Source organism: Megalobrama amblycephala, linkage group LG17, assembly GCF_018812025.1.
Source record: "Megalobrama amblycephala isolate DHTTF-2021 linkage group LG17, ASM1881202v1, whole genome shotgun sequence".
NCBI classification, from domain to species: Eukaryota; Metazoa; Chordata; class Actinopteri; order Cypriniformes; family Xenocyprididae; genus Megalobrama; species Megalobrama amblycephala.
This window is the reverse complement of record NC_063060.1, coordinates 21,854,214-21,880,571: the sequence shown is the minus strand read 5'-3', so window position 1 is coordinate 21,880,571 and position 26,358 is coordinate 21,854,214. Positions and strand designations below refer to the sequence as shown.

Sequence of the window (26,358 nt, the reverse complement as noted above, 5' to 3'; positions counted from 1 at the left end):
TTGTCAGAACAGTGTAAATGCAGCGAAAATTCAGCCCAAACATGCATAAAAACCATAAAAACATTTTACAAACCAATCGCAAATGTTTCATTGTAGGTGTAATATATTAAATGCAATTAAGAAATCATCTAATACCCATAAATATTAAGTGTCTTTAATATGTGTTATTTTATTAAATTGTAGGGCTTGTTTTGTTTGCTTAAAGGAGAGCTTGTCAGGCTTTTAACTATTAATATTCCTTTTTATTATACAAATGTGTCATTAAATGTCTACGAATTTATAAAACTGATCCGAGATCCGGTAAAATTCATATAGACACTCTGGTTTACGGGTTCACATAATCATTCATTTATCAATTTATTAATTTATTTGTTATTTATTTATTTATTTGCGAACATTGACATTTCGAAACATTTCAAACAGTTAAAACGTAACAAATGCTGCGTACCCTAAAAGTACAGCACTGTTTTGTGAAGAAAAAGTACACACTTTGTGTGTAGCAGAGCAAGCTTTGGGTCTTTAACGAACTGTCGCCAAAAATATAAAAAAAATATAAAAAATAACTACTTTTCAACAATACCCATATGGGCCGATTTCAAAACCCTGCTTCGGAGCTTTACGAATCGAAACAGAGAATCGAATGTCAAAGTCACGTGATTTCAGCAGTTTGGCCGTTTGATAGGAGATCCGAATCTTTACTTTGAAACAAAAGATTCATAAAGCTCAGAAGCTTCGAGCAGTGTTTTGAAATCGGCCCATATAGATATTGTTTAAAAGTCGTTATTTTGTTTTTTTGGCGCACAAAAAGTATTCTTGTCGCTTTATAATATTAAGATAGAACTCACATGAACTGATCCATCAACAATATCTTAATTTGTGTTCCGAAGATTAAAGAAGGTCTTACGGGTGTAGAACGACATGAGGGTGAGTAATATATTATTTTCATTTAACTAAACATTTAATGACTGGAGCGAAACAAATTATTCGCTAAAGTTTCGAGGCTTCACGAAACGTGTTTCAAAAGCGCCCATCACTGCCAAAGACTATGTGTGTTGTACTGGTAAAGCCTTAGTTGAAGGAAATGTGCTTGAACCGGTAATTTTCTGCCATTATCCGTTTTTCTACAGATTTGTCTCAAAGCCAGTCAACCCTAATTGTCTATGAAAAAATTGTTGTATGTCATGTATTTGCTTGTAGGTGGAGCATTCTGGGCAAAAGTGACTCTTCCCCTCACCCCCCAAATCCCGTCAATCATTAATAGTACTGACAAACATTTTGTAGACTGGACCTAGGTCTCAGATCAATCTCAAACGAACTATTTCAGCTATGTGTCGGTTTTTGTTTTCTATTTGTATGTTTGGATTTTTTTTAGAATGTTTCAGTTACCATGTTTCTGCCAAATTTACTGATGATTTACTACAATCATCAAACAACAGGTAATAATAGATACTTTACTTTTAGGAGCTTTTCATGTTGTACTGTGTTACCATATTTTGTCTCTTCAGGGCTAATGCATCTTCAAGATACACCAGAGGAGTTAATACTCCCCCCCCTATTGACTGTAAACTCAAGAGCTGGTCGCCGTGGTCAACCTGTAACACATGTAGCGAGAAGATGGTAAAACTCTAAAACTTAATTATAGTCATATAAAACTTAGAAAAAATAAAGTCTGTTTTTGTTCATTGTAATGATACAAAAAGACTTTTAAGGTTAAAATAAATACATAAAAAATATATGTCCACTATGCTTCAGAAGAAATTTGCTGGGCAACAAACCAATAGCAAATGTAGTGCAGCTCTAATTACTGGTACCATGCAAACATAAGCAACATTTTAAAGTGATCATATTCCACTGTCCAGTATCTTTATTGCAACTGTTAAGCTGACGAGCATTGAAAGATAAATATATAAACTGTGTATGATGCTTCACAGTTTCGCTTTCAGTACTTGGAACGGCCATCTCAGTTCGGTGGTGAGCAGTGTGTTCACAATCAGTGGGAGGAAAGACAATGTCCACAAGAGGGCGAGTGCCAACTCCAAGAAGACCACTGTGGGGACATGTTTGCCTGTGGGCCCGGTGGTAAATATTTCTGCCTGCCGTTTTTATCTACATGTTGTCTATATGCATTTTAAATGTATTGTCTATGTGTTCTCACAGGACGTTGTATTGGACAGCAGCTACGTTGCAATGATGAAATAGACTGTGTAAATCAGAAAGATGAGACTGACTGTGAAGTGATGAATACAAGAGAAACCAAATGTACTGGCATGTTGAGTATACCAGGAGCTGACAAAGCCACTCAGGGGTAAGATTCAGTACACTGATTTAGAAATGTATTGTCTATTTTAAAGATTGAAATAATGTGCTATTCAGCATTGGAAATATGTTTTATTAGAGATATCACCTTTAAGACAAGTACTGCAGATTATTAACTTTATTTATTAAGAAAGCATGTATGTTAAGATGTGGCATATGTTATTATATGTGTACTCACAAATACCCAGACAAATGCAGGACAATCCAGGGCCGTAACCATCATAGACAGTGAGGGAGGACGTGTCTAATATAAATAGTACTACATATACAGCACTACCAGTAGTAAGCTTTATTAATGTAGCTATTAGAAGGTCATATTAATTAAAAGACTAATATAAAAAAAAAAAAGTCTGTAACACCACAGGACCATTTAAAATAAGCTAGTGAAGGCCAAAAATGGTGAATATGATGACCAGTTACAGGGCCAACAATATAGACTTTCCCTTATACTGTACATTTACATAAATTTTACATAAAAATTAAAATTTACATAAATTAATCTGTCTTTAATCTTGACTTGTGCATTTTTTGAGTTGTTTTGGTATTAATGTAATTACTCAAAGAGTATTTCAGTATATGAATCAATATCATTCAAATCTACTGTATAATGTCTGCACATAGCTTCATCACTTTAAGATTTTGTATTAAAGGGATATGCCACTCAAAAAATAAACTTATGTCATCATTTACTCACTCTCATGTCACTTCAAAACTATTTTCTTCTGTGCAACATAAAAAGAAGACGCTGAGAAATGTCTCTGTCTCTGTCTATATAATGAAAGTCAATGAGTAATTCTACCCAAGTGGAAAATTAAATCAATAACTGAATGGCATACTATACATAACCAAATGTACTGATTTCCAATCTAGCAGATTTGAAGAAAGAAAATGACTTAAATCCACACCATCACATGTGTATTAGCTTTATATTTCAATATATTTTAACAAGTAAAACATGTATCCTGAATTATTTTTGTTTAATTCCCTCAGATATAATGCTGTAACTGGTGCTTTTATGAGTCATGTTCTGGATTCAAGATACTTTGGAGGTGTTTGTGAATACATCTATAATGGAGAGTGGCGGAAACTCACATATGATCCTTTCTGTGAACGCCTCAGTTATGATGATGCTGAAAAGTATTATCGGAAACCATACAACTTCCTCTCATATCATATAATGGTACGCTCTAATATCTCTTGTTCTATTCTATTATATTATCCCTGGGATTATTCTGATGAAACAGTGTCATTTATGTTATATAATACAATGTGCTATTATGCTGATCATGATTTTTTTCTTTTCTTTTCTTAGTCATTTTATTTGAAAAATTTACTTTTGAACAATCAAGAAATCTCTTTTTTTGTGATTAATCATTGATAAATGAACCTTTAGGGATATTGTAAATGAAGAAGAGACATGTCCATAGACTGTAAAAAAATATGGACGTATGGACGTAGTGTCCGTGACGTCACCCATAGATTTCTGAACAGCAGTTTTGACGCGTAAATGAGGCCGCGGCCATCTTAGCTGCGCGTCACCGCACGTCACTCCCGGATAACTGAAAATGGGCAAAGAGGCGGGGAGGTGGTTTGAGCTGATGTGACTGGTTGCTGAAACCACGCCCGCCTAGCTCGACGTGACCATGTTAGCAAGCAAAGGAGCTATCTATCTAGATACTATCTAAATTATTAACGAAGATAAGTTTTATCATCAGAAAGTTCTAAAGGTTTACTGTCAATCTACGGTGTTTTTTTAAGATCTAGATGCTCCAACACCAGTAATTTGTGTTAGGTGTGCAAATAACAACATGGAAAATCAAAATGGGACTTCATACCTTTATAATAGAGATCACGAGATGAATCCAATCTGTGGCACTTGGGTAAAATATAAATGTCCATTGCAAAACAAAAAACAGTACTTTTTGTCCATGAAATATTGATATATTATCCATTGTTTGCATAACATTTCTTCTGAATGATCTGCTCTCTGTCATCATTCTTCAAGAAATAATGCAAATCTGAGCAGCATTTATGTTGTAAAACTGTATACGATCGTATCTAACAAACAAATGAGCCCGTGTCCAAAGTATATTTTTTTCAAAATAGTGCAGCGGTTTTCATTATAATATCCAAGCAGTGCTGTCAGAGTTGTATATCCTCCTGGTATTGTCATTGTAGTAAATCTCACAAACAAAACTTTTAGCCAATGCCACGATCCAACAACGTGTGTTCTGTTTCTTCCGCATGCATGCACATCTACACAGACACACATCAGTCTCGAATATTATGCAGCAAGCCATATTTTATAATTGTATAAAATAATCGAGCACAAATACGGCTGAGATGCCAAATTCAGCGGCTGGAATTAACAGAGGTAAAGTGACTGCTCACAGACAGCAGCGGCATCTACCTGTCACTCAAGTGACCACGCCCTTAATTATGCAGAACTTTAAGGCTTAATATAATTTAAAAGAATGAGTTAGAAAAAAATTCACCCCCCTCAGAGTTGTCATGAAGGGCAAAATTAGCAGTATAGACCAAAACCACAATTTGAACCAACTTGTAAACATGTTTTTTTCTGCTGTAAACTTGGCCAATTTAATATGGGACTCAATGAGATTCTGCTCTCTTTTGGAGCCTGTCCCTAGCGGCCAGTCGATGAATCACAGTTTAAGTCACTTCCGTATTGGCTTCACGAGAGACTGGGGGAGGTTGCCGCTTGATTTTGTCATATTTTATGCATTAAAGGTGCAATATGTAGAATTTTCTGTCCGCTAGAGGCCGCTAGAGGCCTATTCAAAACAAAGGTGTAGCTTGTCGACGGCATGTTTGAGCGTGGAATCTTGGGACATGTGGGAAGGTTAGTTCATTTTTCAATAGTGTCTGTAATTATCAATGACAAAAGTATTCACATCGGTATTTGTTTTCTTCCTAAATTAATCTGACTTTTGAACAAATTGGCTGAATGAACGATTTAAGTGACTCACTCAATAAAAATGCGAATCGCTGCCCCCTACTGGCGGTTTCAATATTTAACATAATTTCTTTCTTTTTAGAATCACTCAGTTATGTTAGAATTTGATGAATGATTATACATAAATTTTATAAAGTTATGAAGTATAGATAGATAGGTAGATAGGTAGAAGTAAGAAATAAATTATCCAATAACGCTACACATAAAACAGATTATTATTATTGTTTAATTAAAAAAATAATAACAGGCAGCATACCAATGTTCAGCCCCCCCCCCAAAGTTGAAACCAAATCTGCGCCCTTGGCTGTGAGACACTTATTTGAGACACTGCAGTAAGATAGATTGATTTTAGAATATCATATTAAATGCTGTATGGCTTGTGTTGATAAATTGCATGGAATTAATTTTAAAACGTATTGTATGATGGAGAAAATTCTGTATTACTGTTACTTAAAATAAAGCTGCATCTGATTATGCTATGTTAGCTACTTGACAAAATAGTGTTTTTCTCTGAGGCATGGTAAAGCATGGTACTCGCAAAAAATCAAGAAAATTAGATTTAAACAATAAGTCTAAACATGTTGAGCTATATAACAATTAGTTTTCTGTCTATAAACGTAACCAAACAGTTGTTCCCTTGTCTGTTAAAACATGTAATATATTAAAGCGTCTTTGGTGTTTCCATGGTTTCTACAAAATAAAAACGGAAACCGAGGGCAACACGGGTTTGACGCAATTGACAGGCGACTCCTCAAACATTCCAGAGCCTTGGTTAAAACTGCAATTTTCTCACAATTTACAAATAGTTGGAAACATTTGGGATATTCACTGGCCTAGTGGTTTTTTGATATTTTACTGCAAAAATATGACATATTGCACCTTTAAGGCCACAGACTTGGCTCAGATTGTAAACAAAAAACTGCTGTCAAATTTTCATGTTTTGATTGTTCTCTAGATTATTGGTCAACCAACAGGGTTTTCAATAGCTGATTCTTAAACGACAAACCCAAATTATTTTTATTATAAAATATTTTACCACAATAAATTTTAAGAGTATTTTCATGCCATGCCCGCAGTTGGAAACCTTAATGACGCAGTCATGCGGACTTGCTAGACTGTCTCATTATTGCATTTATTGCTAAAGAGGACTCTAGTCTAAAAGCCTCACAAGGACACAGTCTAACAAGGATGCAACCTTCCAATTGAGAAGCACCACTGACTGTGCTTTTGTCCTTTCCAGGCACAAGCAACTACTGAGGAAGCATCAGATTATTATGAGGATGCGGTTAGCTTTCTCAGTGCAAGAAAGACAGAAGGATCCTCCAACTTTGGTTTTTCATTGAGAATCTCATATGTGGAAGTTGGTAGGGAAGAGAGTAGCGAATACAAGTTTCTCAAGAATATATCACAATACAATAATAAGGTAAAGTATTCAAGTTTTCATCCCTCTTTATTGTCGCCATGTGCCAGTGTCACCAAACCCGCATATTATAAACAGTTTGTTCTTTTCAAGAAGTCACTTATAGACTTGGGCAGTCATTAGTTGGGGGGCCTTATTTCCAGAATACAGCTGGGTATTTTGGCTTGTTAGCTGTTGGGACCCAATGAACAAAATGAATACTTAAGGCTCCAGCTTGTAATGACTCTCCCAACCTCTATCTGGTGTTGGCACTTCTACCTTGTAAAGTCTCTATCGGCCACTAAGTGGCCCCCCTGCTGTGTTGCTGCTCATTAGCAAAGAATATACACTAACAAGAAGCGGAACTCAATAGAACGTTCCATTGCAACACCGGTGCCCAGCAGCAGCCCTGTGTTTCCGCCATTTTGGTTTGAAAGCGACTCATCGGACCACTAGTTTCTATGACAATATCAGCTGCTTTGTTAAAAAAAAAAAAAAAAAGCTAAAGATTCCAACCTGAATGATGACAACACAATAAAATACTAGTGATCATCCAGTTCTTTTAACAGTTTATTTTACAGACTTTGTGTTTAAAGTCTGTAAACTTTTTCCACAAAACCTTTCCTCTCTAGAAACCCAGTGAGTTTGGGTTAAAATTCTTTAAAATATTAGCATTATAAACACTGAATTAATACCAACATGCATGCATTACAAAAATTGGGAATGATGGACAATAAATATATAACTGAAAATAAGTGTAACAGCTTGTTTTTGCAGTGTTGTATGTTAAAGCAAAAGAGTCCAATAAATATATATATATATATATATATATATATATATATATATATATATATATATATATATTTATTTCAATTCAGATAGTGGAGTAATACTATTATTATTCCATTAGGTCTGTGCCCGGTTGCATAAAGCACCTTAAGTTTTTCCCTTAAGTATGACACTTAAGGCATGATTTCCCCTTAACTAAGAGAATGACTTAAGGGTGTTGCATATAATATCTTAAACTGTTCACTTAGGTAAGGGAAACCGTTAAGTGTTTCACGACAGCAACCCGTTATAAAATTCTACTGTTGCCATGGACACGTTATTTGCTAATACATATCGTGGTAAGTTTTCACAGAAAACAACATAATTTGGATAAGGAAAACAAAAAAGAAAACCAAATATGAAAGAGAACGACCAGACGAGAAACTCAAATTGAGTTTACTCAAAATTGAGATTTCTGCCGTCATTCACTCACCCTCATGTCGTTCCAAACCCATAAGACTTTCATTCATCTTTGGATAACAAATAAAGATATTTTTAATATTCTCTCATCATTTATGTCCATTTATTGAAAAACATCCATATGATTACGGCCATAGTTACGGTTGTGTCGAAGCTCAAACGTGCGCGCAAGAACCAATGAGGTTTGTTTTTGCGTGTGATGCACGCACGTTTGCGCTTCTGTTGTCCATATAAGATATGTGCTACATATGTGATCTCATCAATGTTTATGTGAATAAATGGCTAAAGTACAAATTGTTTATCATATAAAACGGTCGATTGTGTCTCGTTAGAAGACTTGGATTGAACCTGCTCACTCCGTGTAACACTTAAGGTGAAGTTTTCCTAACTTTATGTTATACTTAGGGAAATGATGGTTAAGGGGCTTTATGCAACACTTACGGATTTTTAAGGGATTACTTAAGTGAAAAATACATACTTAAGGGAAATTCTTAGGGTTTATGACGTTTCACCTAAAGAAACCCTTAAGTAATACTTAACGGTTATTTTCTGCAACACCCTTAAGTTTAAGGGAAACATAAGGGCGATCTTAAGGGAAAATTACACTTAAGGTGCTTTATGCAACCGGGCACTGATCTATATTGTTCGCTGCAAACATGATAATCTTAAATGTATTCATTATTAATTTATTATTGTAAGGCCCGCCCAATCGGCCCAACGGCGGTTTCCCACAGGACGGGGAAGTTTTCTTGCGCGTTCAGTCTTTTCAGTGTGGCAAATTAATTTAATTCCAAGTAAACTTTTATCTGACTCCATGTTATTATGACCTCGAATTTAGTTTAGAATGTCAATTGATTATTGGTCATTTGTATAATAATTTAGCTATACATTTGAATATTCTATTTAACTCTTTACTCTTATTGTACTCGGTTCTCAGAGTCTCACAGGGTCCTCACACTGGCCATTCATTAATTATGCAGGCCCACGATCACAAACTCGCCAGTCTTGGTCACTAGACAGAGGTAATTGACTATACTGTTTAGAAGGCCGCTTTCATGCTTGCTCTATCTAAAAGTATTTTGTTTAGTCCCCATAGATCTGTATACACTTGAATTAAAGGGATAGTTCACCAAAAATGAAAATTTGATGTTTATCTGCTTACCCCCAGCGCATCCAAGATGTAGGTGACTTTGTTTCTTCAGTAGAACACAAATGATGATTTTTAACTCCAACCGTTGCCGTCTGTCAGTCAAATAATGCTAGTGGATGGGAACTTCTACTATAAGAGGAAAGAAAACTTGCATAGACAAGACCCTGCGGCTCGTGACGACACATTGATGTCCTAAGACACGAAACGATCGGTTTGTGCGAGAAACCGAACAGTATTTATATAATTTTTTAACTCTAATACACCACTATGTCCAACCGTGTTCAGCATTCGCTTAGTGAGGTCTGATCGCGCTCTGACAGCGGCAGTGATGTCTCGCTCTCTTTGAAGTATATGCGCGAGACATCACTGCCGCTGTCAGAGCGCGACTTGCTTCGGCCTATCAGAAGCTGACATTGTTTGGTCTGGGTGCGCTTTATAGCTTCCTGGTCATGACGTCAACCACCTTCCGTCACGCCGTTGGACTGATTTCAAGTGCTTCACAACGCAATTACGCAGAGCGTTCCCACAGTGTCAATTCTTGACACAGCATCTCGTTCCCTTTTCAGGGAACCAAGGTTACAGTCGTAACGAAACGTTTTTAGCACCATCTATGCTTTGGCCTATTTAAGCATGCCTCTTTAATTAAATCCTTTTTCAGACTGTCAGTCCAAATCCGATTTCTGTGCATATCTGATTAAAATCTGATCAGATTTAGCAAGTGTGAATGGCAAAATATCAAATGATATAAATCTGTATAGAGCTACATTCATATGTGGTTTGAAATCCTATTTAAATTGCATTTCTGGAAATCTGTTTTCAGTCTGAATGCTTTAATTGGATTTCGCATGGTTTATGTGACTTTCTCATGCCATGTAAAATGTAAACTTCAGAAGTTTTTATAAGAAACATGCTGAAAGTTGCTGCAGAAACAAGGTTGTGTCAACAACACAAAGTGCTGGATGAGCAGAATGACAATATAACGGAGACATGTTTTGAAACAAGCAACAGCACGGCCACGCATACCAGCCTCCTACGGTTCTGTCGCTGCCACTTGCAGTTGTTGTTGTTGTTGTTGTTGTTGTTTTTGCCGTATACCTATCAACGAAATGTCATTGCCATAGAAACCAATGCAGATATTCCAGAAACTAACAAGTTCCATGGGGCACACAAACAGAACAGTTGCAATACACAATGTGGACAGTCAATAATTTTAGTTTAGAATCCAATTGGATACACAAATAATGGACTGACAGCGTGAATGTAGCCAAACTCCCTTTAAGACAAGTCACTTCACTTTACACAACTTCCGCCATATTGTGCGTTGCACTTTCTCCCGTTCATAGTAATACAAATGCACCATCTTTGTATAAATAAAGTCTTTGGTTGTGTTCAGTCTTGAGCCTACAATGCATGTATGATCCTTGCCAAGAAAATGTCTTTGGGTTTGCCTTTTGCCCACCTTTTGTTTCTTGCATAATTCTGAGGAAGCTCTGCTTCCTTTGTTGTATTTTTTAAATTTTAAATCTAAGCCTCCTGAGATTCTTCTGCCCTTGGGTCCATCTGCTGTCTGCCATCCTTAATAGCTCATTGCTAAAGGAAGAGTTTAGTTGACTAGAAGACCAGAGATAAATCCCAGCCTCAGACACTCGTCACAGTATGAATGCTTTATTGTTATTTAATGTGTTGTGTATCTCTGTCTGTCAGTGCCATAGCAATCAATGTTCTGTTTTTCCTGTTTCCACCCAAATGGTGCTGTTATTCAAGCCAGAGCTGCATGTGTTTTAACGACTACGTTACTGAACCAACAAACTGACTTCTATTTTTACATCTGAAATCATTTTATTTGGCATCTTTATATCATTACAAGCTGCTTTTTCAAATAGGAGAATATTATGCTAAAGGATAAAGTTGTCCTGAAGCCTGGGGAGTTGATGGTGCAGTAGAGTATGGTCGTCTGCATACTGCAAATAACCGGAAGCTAGTTATTTGAATTTATAAAGTTTTAAATATGGATATTTTTCTTACAAAAACGCATCCCTTCACTTCAAAAGGCCTTTATTAACCCTCTGGAGGATTATGGATGGATGCATTTTTTTTTTAAATGCACCCCCCCCCCATTCACAACCATTATAAACCTGGGAGGACTAAGATCATTTTTAAATATATCTCTGATTGTTTTTGTCTTGAGGGTGAGAAATCATGGGATAATTTTCATTTTTGTGTGAACTATCCCTTTAAGTCATAAAGATGTGGCATAGCTCAATATTCATGAAAGTAAGAAAGGATCATTTTGATATGAAACATGATACAGATACTGTACACAATACAATAGACAACATGCACAGTAATAATACACACAATGTCTTGGAGATATGTATGTTCATTCATAGAAAGGCTTAGCCTATGAATTAATGGACAGAAGTCCTTTTTGTGGGCATTGTTTCTCTGTCTTAGTATTTAATTTTTAATACATTTGCAAAGTTATCACCATTCTGTTTTTTGTTTTCTCATTACAGAGTATAGAGTGTAGATTGATGTGGGGAAAAAAAAACATTTAAAGAATTTTAGCATACGGCTGCAACATAAGAAAATGTGAAAAAAAATGAAGGCGTCTGAATACTTTCTGAATGCACTGTAACCATTTGTATCTTCAATTGAAAATGTAAACACTGTGACTCTATCTGGCACTATCAAAAAACATTGTTTTCTGTTTGCTTGAGCATCCTGACCAGCTGGAAGCAGCAACACTGACTCAACCAATGGCACGAGTTTAACTCTTTTAAATATGTTTTGTTTGTCTGAACTATACAGTTATTTAATGGTAAAACTATACAGTCTGGAAAAGTACTTGGAAACTACATGCTTTCAGCTTTTAAACATTTTTGCATGTTGTCTCCTTTGCATGTTTAGGAGGTAGGCTTTGTCAGGCTGTTGTCAAGAGTACAAACGGCTCATTTTAAGATGAGAAGCAAAGACTTGACTCTGGATGAGGGCATGCTCTGGGCTCTGGATGATCTGCCTGATCAGTACAATTTTGGTGCATATTCCCATTTCTTTAATGAATATGGTACACACTATGTCACAGAGGGAACCATGGGTGGAGTCCTAGATTATGTTGCTGTTGTGAACAAGAATGCCATGAAAAAAAATGGTAAGTAAATGAAACTATGGACAAAAAATGGACAGGGAAAATAAATGACTGAACTGTATTTAGCTAGCTTTATTCAAGTTAGAAAAACTAATTGGTACTTGTACTTGTACTTACCACATTCTTTTTGCTATTAGAAAAAAATGGGCAACAGATGGGAAAGTGCCTTGGTTTTTCTTTGGGCCTGACATATAATAAATTCATAATTACAACAAAAGAAAAATCATGTGAAAAAGCTGGAACAGTGGATGAGAGTACGTAACTCGAAGCCCCATGTATTTTCTTTTCTTCTTTTGGTTTTATACTTTTTAAAATGAAACTTTTATTATTGTTACTTTTATTATTTGTTTAAATAAAATAAATAAATTCTATTATCTTATTTTCAACAGTTCGTGATCAGTCCAACAGTACTATTGAGGATTTCTTTGGCTTTGTGAAGGGTGGAAACACAGGCTCCAGCAGTGGAATTTTGTCTATCAGAGATGCCAAAAGTTACAAGGACTGGGGGAAGAGTCTCAAATATAACCCTGCACTAATTGAGTTTGAGGTGCATTTGCCTTACTAACTTAATATACTTGTCATGTACTTGTTTCAAACTTTAGTTCAGGGGTTCTCAACTCCGGTCCATGAGGTCCACTTTCCTGAGTTTAAAGAATGTGCCCTAGAACGCCCTAGAATGTCCATTTCACAAGATGTAATATAAGTCTAAGATGTCCCCAGAATGTGTCTGTGACGTTTCAGCTGAAAATATCCCATAGATTTTTACTATACCATGTTTTAACAAGCTCACGACTCCATTGAACACTGCATAAAAAAAAATAAAAAAAGTTCACAATATAACTCTCAAAATGGATCTTTACAAACTGTTCGTGATGCAACATATCAGGTCACGTACGTTTGGCATGTATTTTGTCGATTTTTTTTAAAAATTCGATTCTGAATGAGTTTGATAGTGTGCTGCACAACTAACGTGGCTAAAGCTACACACTGTTGAGGAGACTCCCATAAGAATGAAGATGCTTTATGAATTATACAGACTGCAAGCTTTTTCGATTTAAAAATTTAAATAATGACATGGCTCTGGTCTCCGTGAATACAGTAAGAAACAATGGTAACTTTAAGCACATTTAACAGTACATTAGCAACATGCTAATGAAACATTTAGAAAGACAATTCCCAAATATCACTAAATATATCATGGATCATATACAGTTATTATGGATCCATCTGCCATTTTCGCTCTTGTCCTTGCTTGCTTGCTTCTTCACAATACCTGCAGAACGTCTGATGATTTGGCTGTGCAGCTCCACAATGTAAATACTGCCTTGCCTTAAACATGGGATGGTAATGATCCCGACTGTTGTGTCACAGTCGGTGTTATGTTGAGATTCGCCTGTTTTTCAGTGGTCTTTTGAATTAACTGTCTGGTTCCAGACCCTGGCTTGGTTCCATCTGGACCTCAGGACATAAATGCACCATTTTACCATTTCTATACATTTTAAAGTGAGCAGTGCATCAAAACTATGGAGCGGTTCACACCACAAGCAATCAGGGTCATTTACGGTAATTACCTTTCAGCGGTAAATCCTTTAATATTTTTATCTAGAGCCAAACATACTTCATTCAAGCCCTTTCCGCTCCCTGCGCATTGCTTCTCTCTCCCGCTAAGGATGTAAAGCCCCACATTACGAGCAGTATCAAAAACAAGGTGAGCACCGAAATAGATACATTTGCTAAAATGCTGCAGAAAACGAGAATGCGGACTGTTTTCTCAGTCACAAGGCTTTCCATGTGCCATACCCAACATGCTGGGATTTTTTTTTTAATTCAACATTTTTTTTTTTAAATGACTAAAATAAACTCTAATTGGGTTGTAAATTAAAATCACTTTAACTCTCACAGAATAAACGCAGTAACAACACAGGCAACAGTAATATAAAGGTGAATAATTTATCGATAAGCAAGAACACAGAAAAGGAACAAAATATAGGCAAAAGTAAAAACTTTTAGTAAATTTAAGAGAGAAAAAGTGCAGAAAACAAAGGCAACTTGACAGTTATGCTTAAACAGGTAAACAAAATTGCAACTTAACTTGCATTTAAAAAATATATTTTATCAGTTATTTCGTTTTTCTTCTGTCAGTGAAAATAGTAGCACTAACCAATCAAACCATCAGACTGTGTGCCCAAGAAACACACAGACTGAAAGCCTGAATGTCAGGAATAAACTGAGTACTATAGCAAATTGACAGCTTGTTCAGCTATTCCAGCTTGTTCAGTTCCTGTTCACCCATCACTGGTCACTGCTTGGGAGAAACTCTGACAAAACCCTCCAGTTTTAAAGTGTCAAAGTTGTCTCTCCTCTCCGCTCAGATTAGGTTTCTTCTATTTTCTGAACATATTCTTTTCACGAGCGTCACAAACACAGATAGACAAAGTGATTCAGTATTCAGACCCCCTTAAATTTTTCACTCTTTGTTATATTGGAGCCATTTGCTATAATCATTTAAGTTCATTTTTTTCCCTCATTAATGTACACACACCATATTGACAGAAAAACACAGAATTGTTGACATTTTTGCAGATTTATTAAAAAAGAAAAACTGAAATATCACATGGTCCTAAGTATTCAGACCCTTTGCTGTGACACTCATATATTTAACAGGTGCTGTCCATTTCTTCTGATCATCCTTGAGATGGTTCTACACCTTCATTTGAGTCCAGCTGTGTTTGATTATGCTGATTGGACTTGATTAGGAAAGCCACACACCTGTCTATATAAGACCTTACCACTCACAGTGCATGTCAGAGCAAATGAGAATCATGAGGTCAAAGGAACTGCCTGAAGAGCTCAGAGACAGAATTGTGGCAAGGCGCAGATCTGGCCAAGGTTACAAAAAAATTTCTGCTGCACTTAAGGTTCCTAAGAGCACAGTGGCCTCCATAATCCTTAAATGGAAGACGTTTGGGACGACCAGAACCCTTCCTAGAGCTGGCCGTCTGGCCAAACTGAGTTATCGGGGGAGAAGAGCCTTGGTGAGAGAGGTAAAGAAGAACTCAAAGATCACTGTGGCTGAGCTCCAGAGATGCAGTCGGGAGATGGGAGAAAGTTGTAGAAAGTCAACCATCACTGCAGCCCTCCACCAGTCGGGGCTTTATGGCAGAGTGGCCCGTCGGAAGCCTCTCCTCAGTGCAAGACACATGAAAGCCCGCATGGAGTTTGCGGCCAAGTACAGGGATATCTTGGACGAAAACCTTCTCCAGAGTGCTCAGGACCTCAGACTGGGCCGAAGGTTTACCTTCCAACAAGACAATGACCCTAAGCACACAGCTAAAATAACGAAGGAGTGGCTTCACAACAACTCTGTGACTGTTCTTGAATGGCCCAGCCAGAGCCCTGACTTAAACCCAATTGAGCATCTCTGGAGAGACCTAAAAATGGCTGTCCACCAACGTTTACCATCCAACCTGACAGAAATGGAGAGGATCTGCAAGGAGGAATGGCAGAGGATCCCCAAATCCAGGTGTGAAAAACTTGTTGCATCTTTCCCAAAAAGACTCATGGCTGTATTAGATCAAAAGGGTGCTTCTACTAAATACTGAGCAAAGGGTCTGAATACTTAGGACCATGTGATATTTCTGTTTTTCTTTTTTAATAAATCTGCAAAAATGTCAACAATTCTGTGTTTTTCTGTCAATATGGGGTGCTGTGTGTACATTAATGAGGAAAAAAATGAACTTAAATGATTTTAGCAAATGGCTGCAATATAACAAACAGTGAAAAATATAAAGGGGTCTGAATACTTTCCGTTCCCACTGTAGACACACACACAGTAATTGTGTGACATGTTTAATTTCAGCTAGTATGTTTAATGTCTTTATAGTTATTTCTTCTCTATTTCTGGTTATTGTGATTCTATCATAGATTTTACCAATATATGAGTTGGTACGTTTAAGCACAGCAGCCGAGCAGCTACGCACAAAGTTGCCCCACCTGAAGATGGCATGGGAAGAGTATATGGAGAACTTCAACCCATGTCACTGTGCCCCCTGCATGAATAATGGAGTTCCCGTGCTCTCCAGGACAGCGTGCAGTTGTATATGTAAAAATGGATACAGAGGTAATGCCTGTGAGGAGACTGAAAGAAAAGGTAATGTATTTTACCAAAATATAACTTTTACTTTACAAATGTATGTGGTATGAGTATTGGTGGTATGTCAGAAGAGGCAAAGAAGACTGAGTCACTACAAACTCTATTCTAAATAAACATAATGGCTGTTTCTGAAAGATGAAAAATGGGTGCCTCTATAGGCAGCATACGGAGGTAGGAAGGCAACAAGGCACAACCAAATCCTTTATCACATCCTGTCTACTGAGATACCTTCATCTAATTGATTTTTGAAGGTAGCATAGATGTATCCTTGGCTGCCTATAATATTCCATTATTATGTGCATTTAATTTCATGACACTGATTGATTCCATTTCTAGCGACAAGTTAGTATTATAGTAATTAAATATTTCATAATTATAACCAAAGTATTTTTTTTGTTGATCATTAGACCATTATGCTGCCTGGAAGTCTGTACGAAGTCAGTTTAGGAGGTAACGTTATGCTTGTGAAGTAGGGATGTGAGGGTGAGAATTTTACCACCGGTTAATCAACATGTGACAACACCAGTAAAACCGATATGACCGGGGGGCAGGGCCTCCACCTCTATTTTTTTTTTTTTTTTTTTTTTAAATCGCTTATGCATTCCGGTGTGGCCATGTGCATTTAACTTTCACTTTGGAACTAAATAAATTAAAAATTCTCTTTTGTCAAGCTTGAATTCTTTAAAAGCATTTGTATGAATAAGACCTTGATCATACATCGTATAATTGTACTAAATATTTTTAACACGTTAAACTGAAAAAATTTGCCTCTGTGCTGCGGTGGGCAAATGATGAAACCGGTGTTGCGACTGAACACCAGTAACACGATTACCATAGCAAGCCTATTGTGAAGTCATTGCCTGATAGGGCAGCGAGGCAACAAGTCAACTGCCTAAGCCAGGGGTGCAAAACTCAGTTCCTTGAGGGCCACAGCCCTGCAGAGTTTAGTTCCATCCCTGCTCTGAAACACATACCTGTAGTTTTCAAATAAGCTTGAAGGGCTTGATCAGGTGCATTTAATTAGGGTTAAAGTTAAAACCCTAATTAAAGTGGCCTAAGCTATCATATTTACACTAGCCAACATCTAAAGCAGTGGTTCTGAACCCTGTTCCTGGAAACCCCAATAAATGCACATTTTGTGTCAGACATAGATCAAATTCAAAATGTGCAGAGTTTAATACAACAGGTGAAGAGAGATGTTCAGTAGAGCAGGGGTTCTCAACTCTGGCCCTAGAGATCCACTTTCCTGCAGAGTATACCTCAAACTTTGATTAAATTCACATTCCTACAATTTTCTAGTATGAATACTTTTATACTAGTATGATTGCTAGTATGATTAGTTTTCAGGTATGTTTGATAAGTGTTGGAGCTAAACTCTGCAGGAAAGTGGACTTTGAGGGCCAGGGAACACTTGCAGTAGTGTTGTAACATCTGTAAATAAATCAATGTAAATGATAACATATCTGTTGTGAGGGTCCAAAGTAACACTCGACCAAATGCAAGAAAATATAACAAAATTACTCTATTACAGTGTTTCTCAGCTCTTGGGTCAGATTCACGAAAATCTTCTTAAGAAAGAAGTTAAGAACATTTTTAAGATGAATTCTACATTGTAAAAATGCTGGGTTTAAAAACAACCCAATTTGGGTTGTTTGACAACCCAGTGCTGGGTCAGAATTGGACAAATTCAGCATTGGGTTGTTTTTACCCAACTGGCTGGGTTAAATGTTTGACCCAACATGCTTGATTGTTTTATAAAACTCAACGATTTATTAAAAAGTATTATATTGCTGGCTTAAAATGAACCCAAAATACGCTGAAAATTAAAATCATGCACAGAATTACTCGAGTAACAACACAGGCAACAGTAATAGTCAAAAGGTGAACATTTATTAATAAGCCAGAACACCCAGGAATGCACAAAAATATAGTCAAGAGAAAAAAAAAAAGTACAGTTAGAAAAAAAAAACAGTAACAGGAAAAAGAAAACGTGCAATTAGCTAATAAGAGTAACAGAGTAAGATAGCAAGAGAGAGAAAAAAAAACAAAAAACAAGAAGGGCCTTAAATCAACAAGTCATACTAATACAAATGGGATTCATACAAATCAAGCGTATAGCGTTAGTTCTGGCAGGTCAAGTTAGTCAAGCTCGCATCAGCTGACACTGATTCACATTGACCTATAGGAATACGACGCCTATCACCGCATTCGTATACATATATGGTCCATTCAGTATTATCAGCAGTTTTAGCGCATTGCTCAGGAGATAATTACCCTCCTCCATCCCCAGCTCCTCCTTTGTCCAGTCAGGACTTGACCTTCTTATATTTATTTTGATCAAACTCATTTGTTCAATTATGTTACATTAATTGTCATTAAAAAAATTAATGATATTGCAATACTTGGTTCTGTTGCTCTCCCTGCTCTTATCCATGCTAGGCTGCATGGATGGGCAGGGAGTTTTTTTGCCCAGAATAGAACCATACCACCAATCCAAACTGTATGCTAACTGCCAGTCAGTTAAAATAGTTATTTTCTAAGAGCCTGTCTCAAGAAGATGCAGTGATTATTCCCATTCATTTGCAGCCCATGTTTTTGTGCTTTCTCTAGAGTGAATGCATCCTGTATTTGTGTAGTTCTAGCTAGTAGAAGCATCATATATAGGAGCAAATGATCGATTGGTGTCACTTTAGAGAACTCGTCCACATTCATGTTACCTGTAGTCCCAGATGAAAAAAAGTAAACATCCATAATGTACTTAAAGTGCTCTATTTTCACGCAACAATTTTATACTTAATACACTAAAAATTCTTGTTTAGTACTTTAGTACTTTAAGATAATCTCAAAATAGCACAGTTGAGTACACTTAATGTTCTTAAGATTATCTTTTTTAAGTGCTAAAGAAGAATCTTTAGTATATTAAAGGTGCCTTAGAACGTTTTTTTACAATATGTAATATAAGTCTAAGGTGTCCCCTGAATGTGTCTGTGAAGTTTCAGCTCAAAATACCCCATAGATTTTTTTTTAATAAATTTTTTTAACTGCCTATTTTGGGGCATCATTAGAAATGCGCTGATTCAGGCTGCTGCCCCTTTAATTGCTCGTGCTCCCCGCCCCCGAGCTCTCGACTCTATATACATTGCATAAACAAAGTTCACACAGTTAATATAACCCTCAAAATGGATCTTTACAAAGTGTTCGTCATGCATGCTGTATGCAAGTATAGTATTTATTTGGATGTTTACATTTGATTCTGAACGAGTTTGAGGCTGTGTTCCGTGGCTAACGGGCTAAAGCTAACATTACACTGTTGGAGAGATTTATAAAGAATGAAGTTGTGTTTATGCATTATACAGACTGCAAGTGTTTAATAATGAAAATAACGACGACTCTTGTCTCCGTGAATACAGTAATAAACGATGGTAACTTTAACCACATTTTACAGTACATTAGCAATATGCTAACGAAACATTTAGAAAGAAATTAGCAAATATCACTAAAATTATCATGTTATCATGGATAATGTCATTTATTATTGCACCATCTGCCATTTTTCGCTATTGTCTTTGCTTGCTTACCTACTCTGATGATTCAGCTGTGCACATCCAGACGTCCTGCCCTTGTGTAAAGCCTTGAACATGAGCTGGCATATGCAAATATTGGGGGCGTACATATTAATGATCCCGACTGTTAAGTAACAGTCGGTGTTATGTTGAGATTCACCTGTTCTTCGGAGGTCTTTTAAACAAATGAGATTTACATAAGAAGGAGGAAACAATGGTGTTTGAGACTCACTGTATGTCATTTCCATGTACTGAACTCTTGTTATTTAACTATGCCAAGGTAAATTCAATTTTCCATTCTATGGCACCTTTAAGTACAAAATTAGTGTGCTTTAAGTACATTATGGAAGTGTACTTTTTTCACCTGGGGTAATATTATATTTAGCTAAGTGTTATTGTAATGCTTAATATTTGAAACAACCCAATAAATTCATTAAACATCTTACATTGTTGGGTATTTAAGACAGGTTGGAGGTTATCCTAACTTTAACAACTTATTTACAATAAATTTTAAGAAGATTCTTTTCAGGAATATGAATATACTTCTTACATTTTATCTTAAGAAGTTTTTGGGAATACAAATTATTCCTGTCTTTAAATAAGAAGAAATTCACAATAAGAAGAATTTTATTCTTAAGAATGTTTTGTGAATCTGGCTCCCTTGTGGCCATTTTGTAGGTGGAGTTGATGTGACCCTTCATGTGTGTATTATGATTTTTGATTTATAAATGCACTTATAAACATTTGTTTCATGCATATTCCATGATGTGACCAAACAAAAATATGTGGAACAAAATCATGATGTGTTAAAGCAATTAGCCTTGTGAAGCCCTGGTTTATAGTGATTTTAGAAGAGCTATTTATTGATAGCAATATCTCTTCTGCCAAGCGTAGTTCTTCAGCAATGTTTAGCAGAATGGTTGCCAAACAACAGAGTTGCAGCCTTGCAGTAATACAGTAAATCTTAGCCAATCATAATCAAGGGCAGTTTTAGAACCATGTTTTTTGTGACTGGTGCAGTTTCAAACATAACTTGACTCCACTGTAAGTGGCTCTGGATAAAAGAGTCAAATTTTGGTAGTAGAGCCAAATTCAAGTAGTAGTAAAAGTGGAATCAGAACGTTAGTGCTTTGAGTATGAGAAAAGCGCATTATATAAAATGTATTATTATTATTATTATTGTTGTTATTATGACTGATCAGACTCGACCTTGGGTTTCCCAGTGTTTCCCAACCCTGTGTGCCTTCAGGAACGGGGTTGGGAAACACTGCCTGTCCCAACAGCCACACTTGTAGTCTTTGCACTTGACTATTTACATGATACAGATGACGTCCAACTTTTTACAGCTTTTATAGCTTGATTTCTAATGCATTGCACTTTAAAATAAATTCTGAATGTCTGTTCTGTAGTTCCAATGTAACAATACACAATTTGTAGTGCATCTAATAAATGATAAAAAGCAGGTGAAAATGTTTTAACAAATACACATACTCGTCTCTGCACGAATAAAATGGGCAACACTTTATGCTTTACAAACAAATTATTTGTAATATTCCCTTTGAAACGGGGACTCGCACTGCATCTTAGGATGCTTTGGGGAATGCTGCTAGCATGATCGGTGTCTGAAGCACGTGTCTAAATGCAACAGCGTCATTGGCTGGTGACATGCCGTGACCTCACTACCAGTCGTGTAGTCCTAAAAAAAAAAAAAAAAAGTGGTATACTATTATATTCAGTTATACTTTTATTCAATTACAGTACGTTCCAAAAATGTTTTCGCTCTATTGTGAGATTTACAGATTTACATTGCCTTGACTGTGTGTCTTGTGCAGTGCGATGTCGTTTTGTCCAGGTCTTTACATATTTCTCTGGGTTAAACAGTGAAACTGGTGGGCCATTGAGGTTGATCGTCATCAAATTTGAAACATTTGAAACAAGAACCACAGACCTCTTCTTTGTCACAATAGAATTCATGATACTGAAACGTCTTTCACACTCTGCAGTGCTTACAGGAAAGGTCTGCATACAGTTCTTAAGAGGTTTCAAATCATGAGATTCAGTTTGGGGAGATTCAACTACGTCTCTCATTCTCCTAATGGCTTGGTCAGGGCACAAATTAAAACGTGCACAGAGCCTATGAATCTCTGCCTCACCATAACGAATGCCAGGCTCTGATGGCCACCTGTTTGTGTCCAGAATGCTCAGATCTTTAAGAATTTCTTTTTCAAAAGGAAGACGTTTCTGAAGACTTTCAATTAGGCTTTGCAAGAATTCCTCAGTGTTGATAGACTTAATCTTAGGGTTTGACTTCAAGTGCACATCTTTGAATGTGCCACGATCTTTTTTAAATGACGTTAAAACCCGATTGCTCTTTTCACAAGAAGATCTGCTCTGAGTAGAGTCATATTTTGAGCTTGCAGTTCCTCAGAGACAATGGACAGTTCATGTAAGGTATCATACATCAAACCAATGTCACAGAGAAATTCTGGACTTTTCAGCCTGTCACCTAAGCCTCTGTATGTCTGTCTCTCAGTGCAATTCCTCTGCTCATCATTGGAGGCTTTTTCAAAGTGTCTGACAAGGGCAGTAAAAGATGTCCAGACAGCCCGAACAGTCCGAAAACTGCCGGCAACCCATCTAACATCTAAGATTCTGCCAATTTTGAGAACCTGAGTTCCAACCTCAGTCGCTGATTCTAAAAGCTCTCTCTGATTTTTGTTTGATTTACTATAGACGTTGTGCAATTTTTCAACAAATATTTTAAAGTGATTGAGAGCAGTAACTTTATCAACAGCATCTGAAACAGCCAATTCTAGTCTGTGATTCATGCAGTGCCAAGTGAGAAGTTTTGGGAATCTTATTTTCAATTTTGTGGATACACCAGAAAGCTTGCCCACCATAACGCTAGCACCATCTGAGACAAAGGATACCCAGTTTTGTTTTAGCCACTCCTCTGTGAATCCTGCTTTTGTTAGGCAACTCATTAAGGCTTGAATTATTCCTTCAGATGTCTGGTCCTGAAGTTCCACAAGATCAAGAAAAATGAACTCTGGTGGTTCACCAATAGATGCTTTGATGTTAACGATCAAGGTGGCTTTTCTACTCAAGGTGGATGCCTCATCTATGAGCACAGCTAATTTGCTTGAAGAGCTAACAATGTTGTTCACAATTGAACATAGCATTTCTTTTGCAATGTGTTCAATAATGTTAGTAGCACTGAAACGGGAGTGCAGAATTTGTCCCATTTTGAGACCATTCATGCTGGAGTTCTGCGAGCGCTTCATGATCTGTGAAGGGACGATTATTTTTGGCAAGGTAGTATGAGGTTCTGAACACTGAGTAGGTCTCATTAATTACTGACATGTTCATTGCCTCCACATTTTTTCCCAGCACATCATTTTTTTCAAGTTCTTTTCACTCCTAGAATCTGGTGTAAATGGTTATTACATGTTAGCAATTCCTTTCTCATTTAGGGCTGAATCTAGGGATTCTGCTGACGGGTTGTAGGCTCCTCCCAATTTTTTAAGAAGTGACAGAAGTGAAGTTATTTTGGCCATATTCCCTTAAAGGTATTTGGAATTATAATACCAAACCCGTGGGCTCTGCCCGTGGGCTGAGCCTTTTTGCTTGGCCCTGCAGGTAAGGGAGTAAGGGTTTAAGATGGGGCCTTCCTTGTCAGGGTGTGTAGCTTGGGTTGTGGCTGTAGGGAAGAATGCCACTGACATCTCTGCTGGTGCGTACCTGTAGAGTGGGGAACTTTGACTCCGGTAGTTAAGCCCCTGGAGTCAGGTGCTTAGTCACAGCCGATAGGGCATTCATTCCCCTCAGTATGGCAGAGTACGTATTTGTTCCCTAAAGTGTCCTAGGATGCAGTGCGAGTTCCTATGTCTCAGGTTACAAATGTAACCATGGTTTCCTGAGAAGGGAAACAAGACTCTATGTCTCATTGCCATTCTTCAGGCATGCCTGCCCACATCTCCTTCAGAGAAAAGAAGTTGATGATGTGTACTGCCGGTGCCCTCTTATACTCATCGGTAGTGATGTCACAGGCTGTTGCCGGCAAATGACATTTGTCGCATTTAGACACATGCTTCAGACATGAGTCACACTGGAGGTGTTCCCCAAAGCGTCCTAGGGTGCATTGTCTAGTTCCCCTTCTCAGGAAACCATGCTAACATTTGTAACCTGAGACAATTTCCTCAACATCAAGGGATTTCTGGTCTTTGGCATTTATCAGACCTGGTAAAAATCTTGTGCACTTTCTGTCATATGCTCTCAAGTGGCCGTATATATATATATATATATATATATATATATATATATATATATATAATGATTATCACATTTTGCAATCAAGTGTTTTATTGGTATATATGATTTGTCACAGTTGTGATCAGATTAGATAATGAATGTTAAGCAAGACCTTCACAGAGCACATATTCTTATGTTTTTCCCTCTGACAGGGCCTACACATGGAGTCTGGAGCTGCTGGAGCTCCTGGTCCCCATGTGTGTCTGGAACAAAGACAAGAAACCGAGAATGTAACAACCCCCCACCAAAAGATGGTGGTCTGCCTTGTCAAGGAAGCAGTAATCAGAGGAGAAGTTGTTAAAATTCTAATATTCTCATGTTGACATTCTTGTCATCAACATAATACTACTTCTGTCTAAAATATTGATTCTGTCATAATGATAATTTTTTGTTGCAAAATAAGCACTAACTACTTAAATGATTTACCTTCCCTAGTGAAAAACAAATATACTAATCTATTTGAAATACATTTATTTTATGCTAAGTGTACTACAATTGCATTTACATTTTCATGTACTTATTATAGATACCCTGCAATTGTACTTTTAGTATACTAAATTGGTAATACTTAAAGTCTGCTAAACTGGAATTATTTTTGTGTTGAAGTCCAACTAAAGATATACATAAGTATATTTGATTATGCTAAAGTGGAACTATTGCAAGTATACTTTAGTTCAAGTGTATATATATATATATATATATATATATATATATATATATATCTTGCATTCAAATTATACAGTGATCATATTATCCTTACTAATAGTGATATTAAACACATTTTAGGCTTAATATTTAGAAATATGCATTGTGCATTGTGCAATAAAGAAGAACTGCAAATAAAGTTTGATTAAAATATTTATGTCAGTATGTCTGTAAATAGTAAACATTTGAAGCGGATCAAAACCCTTCATCAAAGTTGTCTTAAAACCTTTTTCTAAGGGCAACTTTGATGAACCTTTTTTATCCACTTCAGATGCTGACCACTGTATATTAATGGGTTTTTAGTTAGTGTGAAATGAATGTAGGCCTATTTTAAATACATTTTGGTAGGGTTTTTTCACTAGGGCAGACTCTGCATCCATTGCCTCTGACATGTTTTCTCAACACAAGTCTCACCATGTATTTCAAATCCGAGAATGATCAAATTATTTTTAGATGATGCTATATAATGTTTTAGATGAGACTTTCTCTTTGTACAAACCACAGAAAACATGAGGTATGAATTGAAACATCTAGTTTGTTTCTGCTTATTGGCTGTAAGGGCAGAATTTTCAAACCCAACTTTTGCCTACAGCTCAGACGTAACCATGAGAAATTTGCAAATAAAATGATTTCGTTTGTTACATTTTTACTTCAGTAATTTATTTTTGTTGAATACTATGCTGACCTGATATGATTAAATGTCCAATTCAATGAACAGTATTTGAGTTCTACTTGTTTAGTATAAAAAATTGTATTGGCCTAGATAAAAGTTTACAGGAAATGTGTTTTGAGTTGCAAAAAATAATCATAAGTTTTATAATTATGACCTTTTACCTTTTTTAATAATTTGCTCACACTTTGAATATCAGGTAGGCTGTTTAATTTAATTCAATAGCGCTTTTCACAATTTTGCATGGTTGCAAACAGATATACATACATATAGATGTTACGTGTAGCTGGTCAAGAGATGAGGCAGATGCGGATTTCCACAATAATATAACACTTTAATCAAACAAGGGCAAGGAACGCCAACATACACATATAAACAACATTCAGAACGGACAAGGAGTGAAGGGAGTGAGTGCATTATAAAGGGAGTGCAGATAATAGAGTCCAGGTGCAGGTGATCCGTGATGATGAGGAACTGACGAGGGAAGTGAGTGCAGGTGTGGAGAACAGGAGGAACATGGGAATTGAAGTCCAGGGAAACAAGGGTTCTGTGACATTACCCCCCCTCCGGTAGGCGCGTCCTCGCGCCGTAGATGAAACAACCGGGAGGGGGCGGGCGCCCTGGAGACCTCAAGCTGGTGCAGGGGGAGGAGCAAACTGGAGTGGAGGTCTCCAGGGCAGGTTCAAAAGCCATGGCGGGTCAGGGGCTGAAGGCAGCCATG

At 36.9% G+C, this 26,358-nt stretch overlaps 1 protein-coding gene across 1 annotated transcript; it reads left to right on the top strand.

The window, feature by feature from the left end:
- The first annotated feature begins 1,256 nt into the window (after positions 1–1,256).
- On the top strand, positions 1,257–24,844 carry c8a (complement component 8, alpha polypeptide). The gene is made up of 11 exons (XM_048163653.1): positions 1,257–1,436; positions 1,506–1,617; positions 1,932–2,079; positions 2,158–2,305; positions 3,307–3,496; positions 6,531–6,713; positions 11,998–12,238; positions 12,373–12,489; positions 12,625–12,782; positions 16,160–16,385; positions 24,415–24,844. Exons 1-11 carry the CDS (start codon positions 1,327–1,329, stop codon positions 24,561–24,563), a joined length of 1,782 nt encoding a protein of 593 aa, XP_048019610.1. The 5' UTR covers positions 1,257–1,326; the 3' UTR covers positions 24,564–24,844.
- Positions 24,845–26,358: the final 1,514 nt, after the last annotated feature.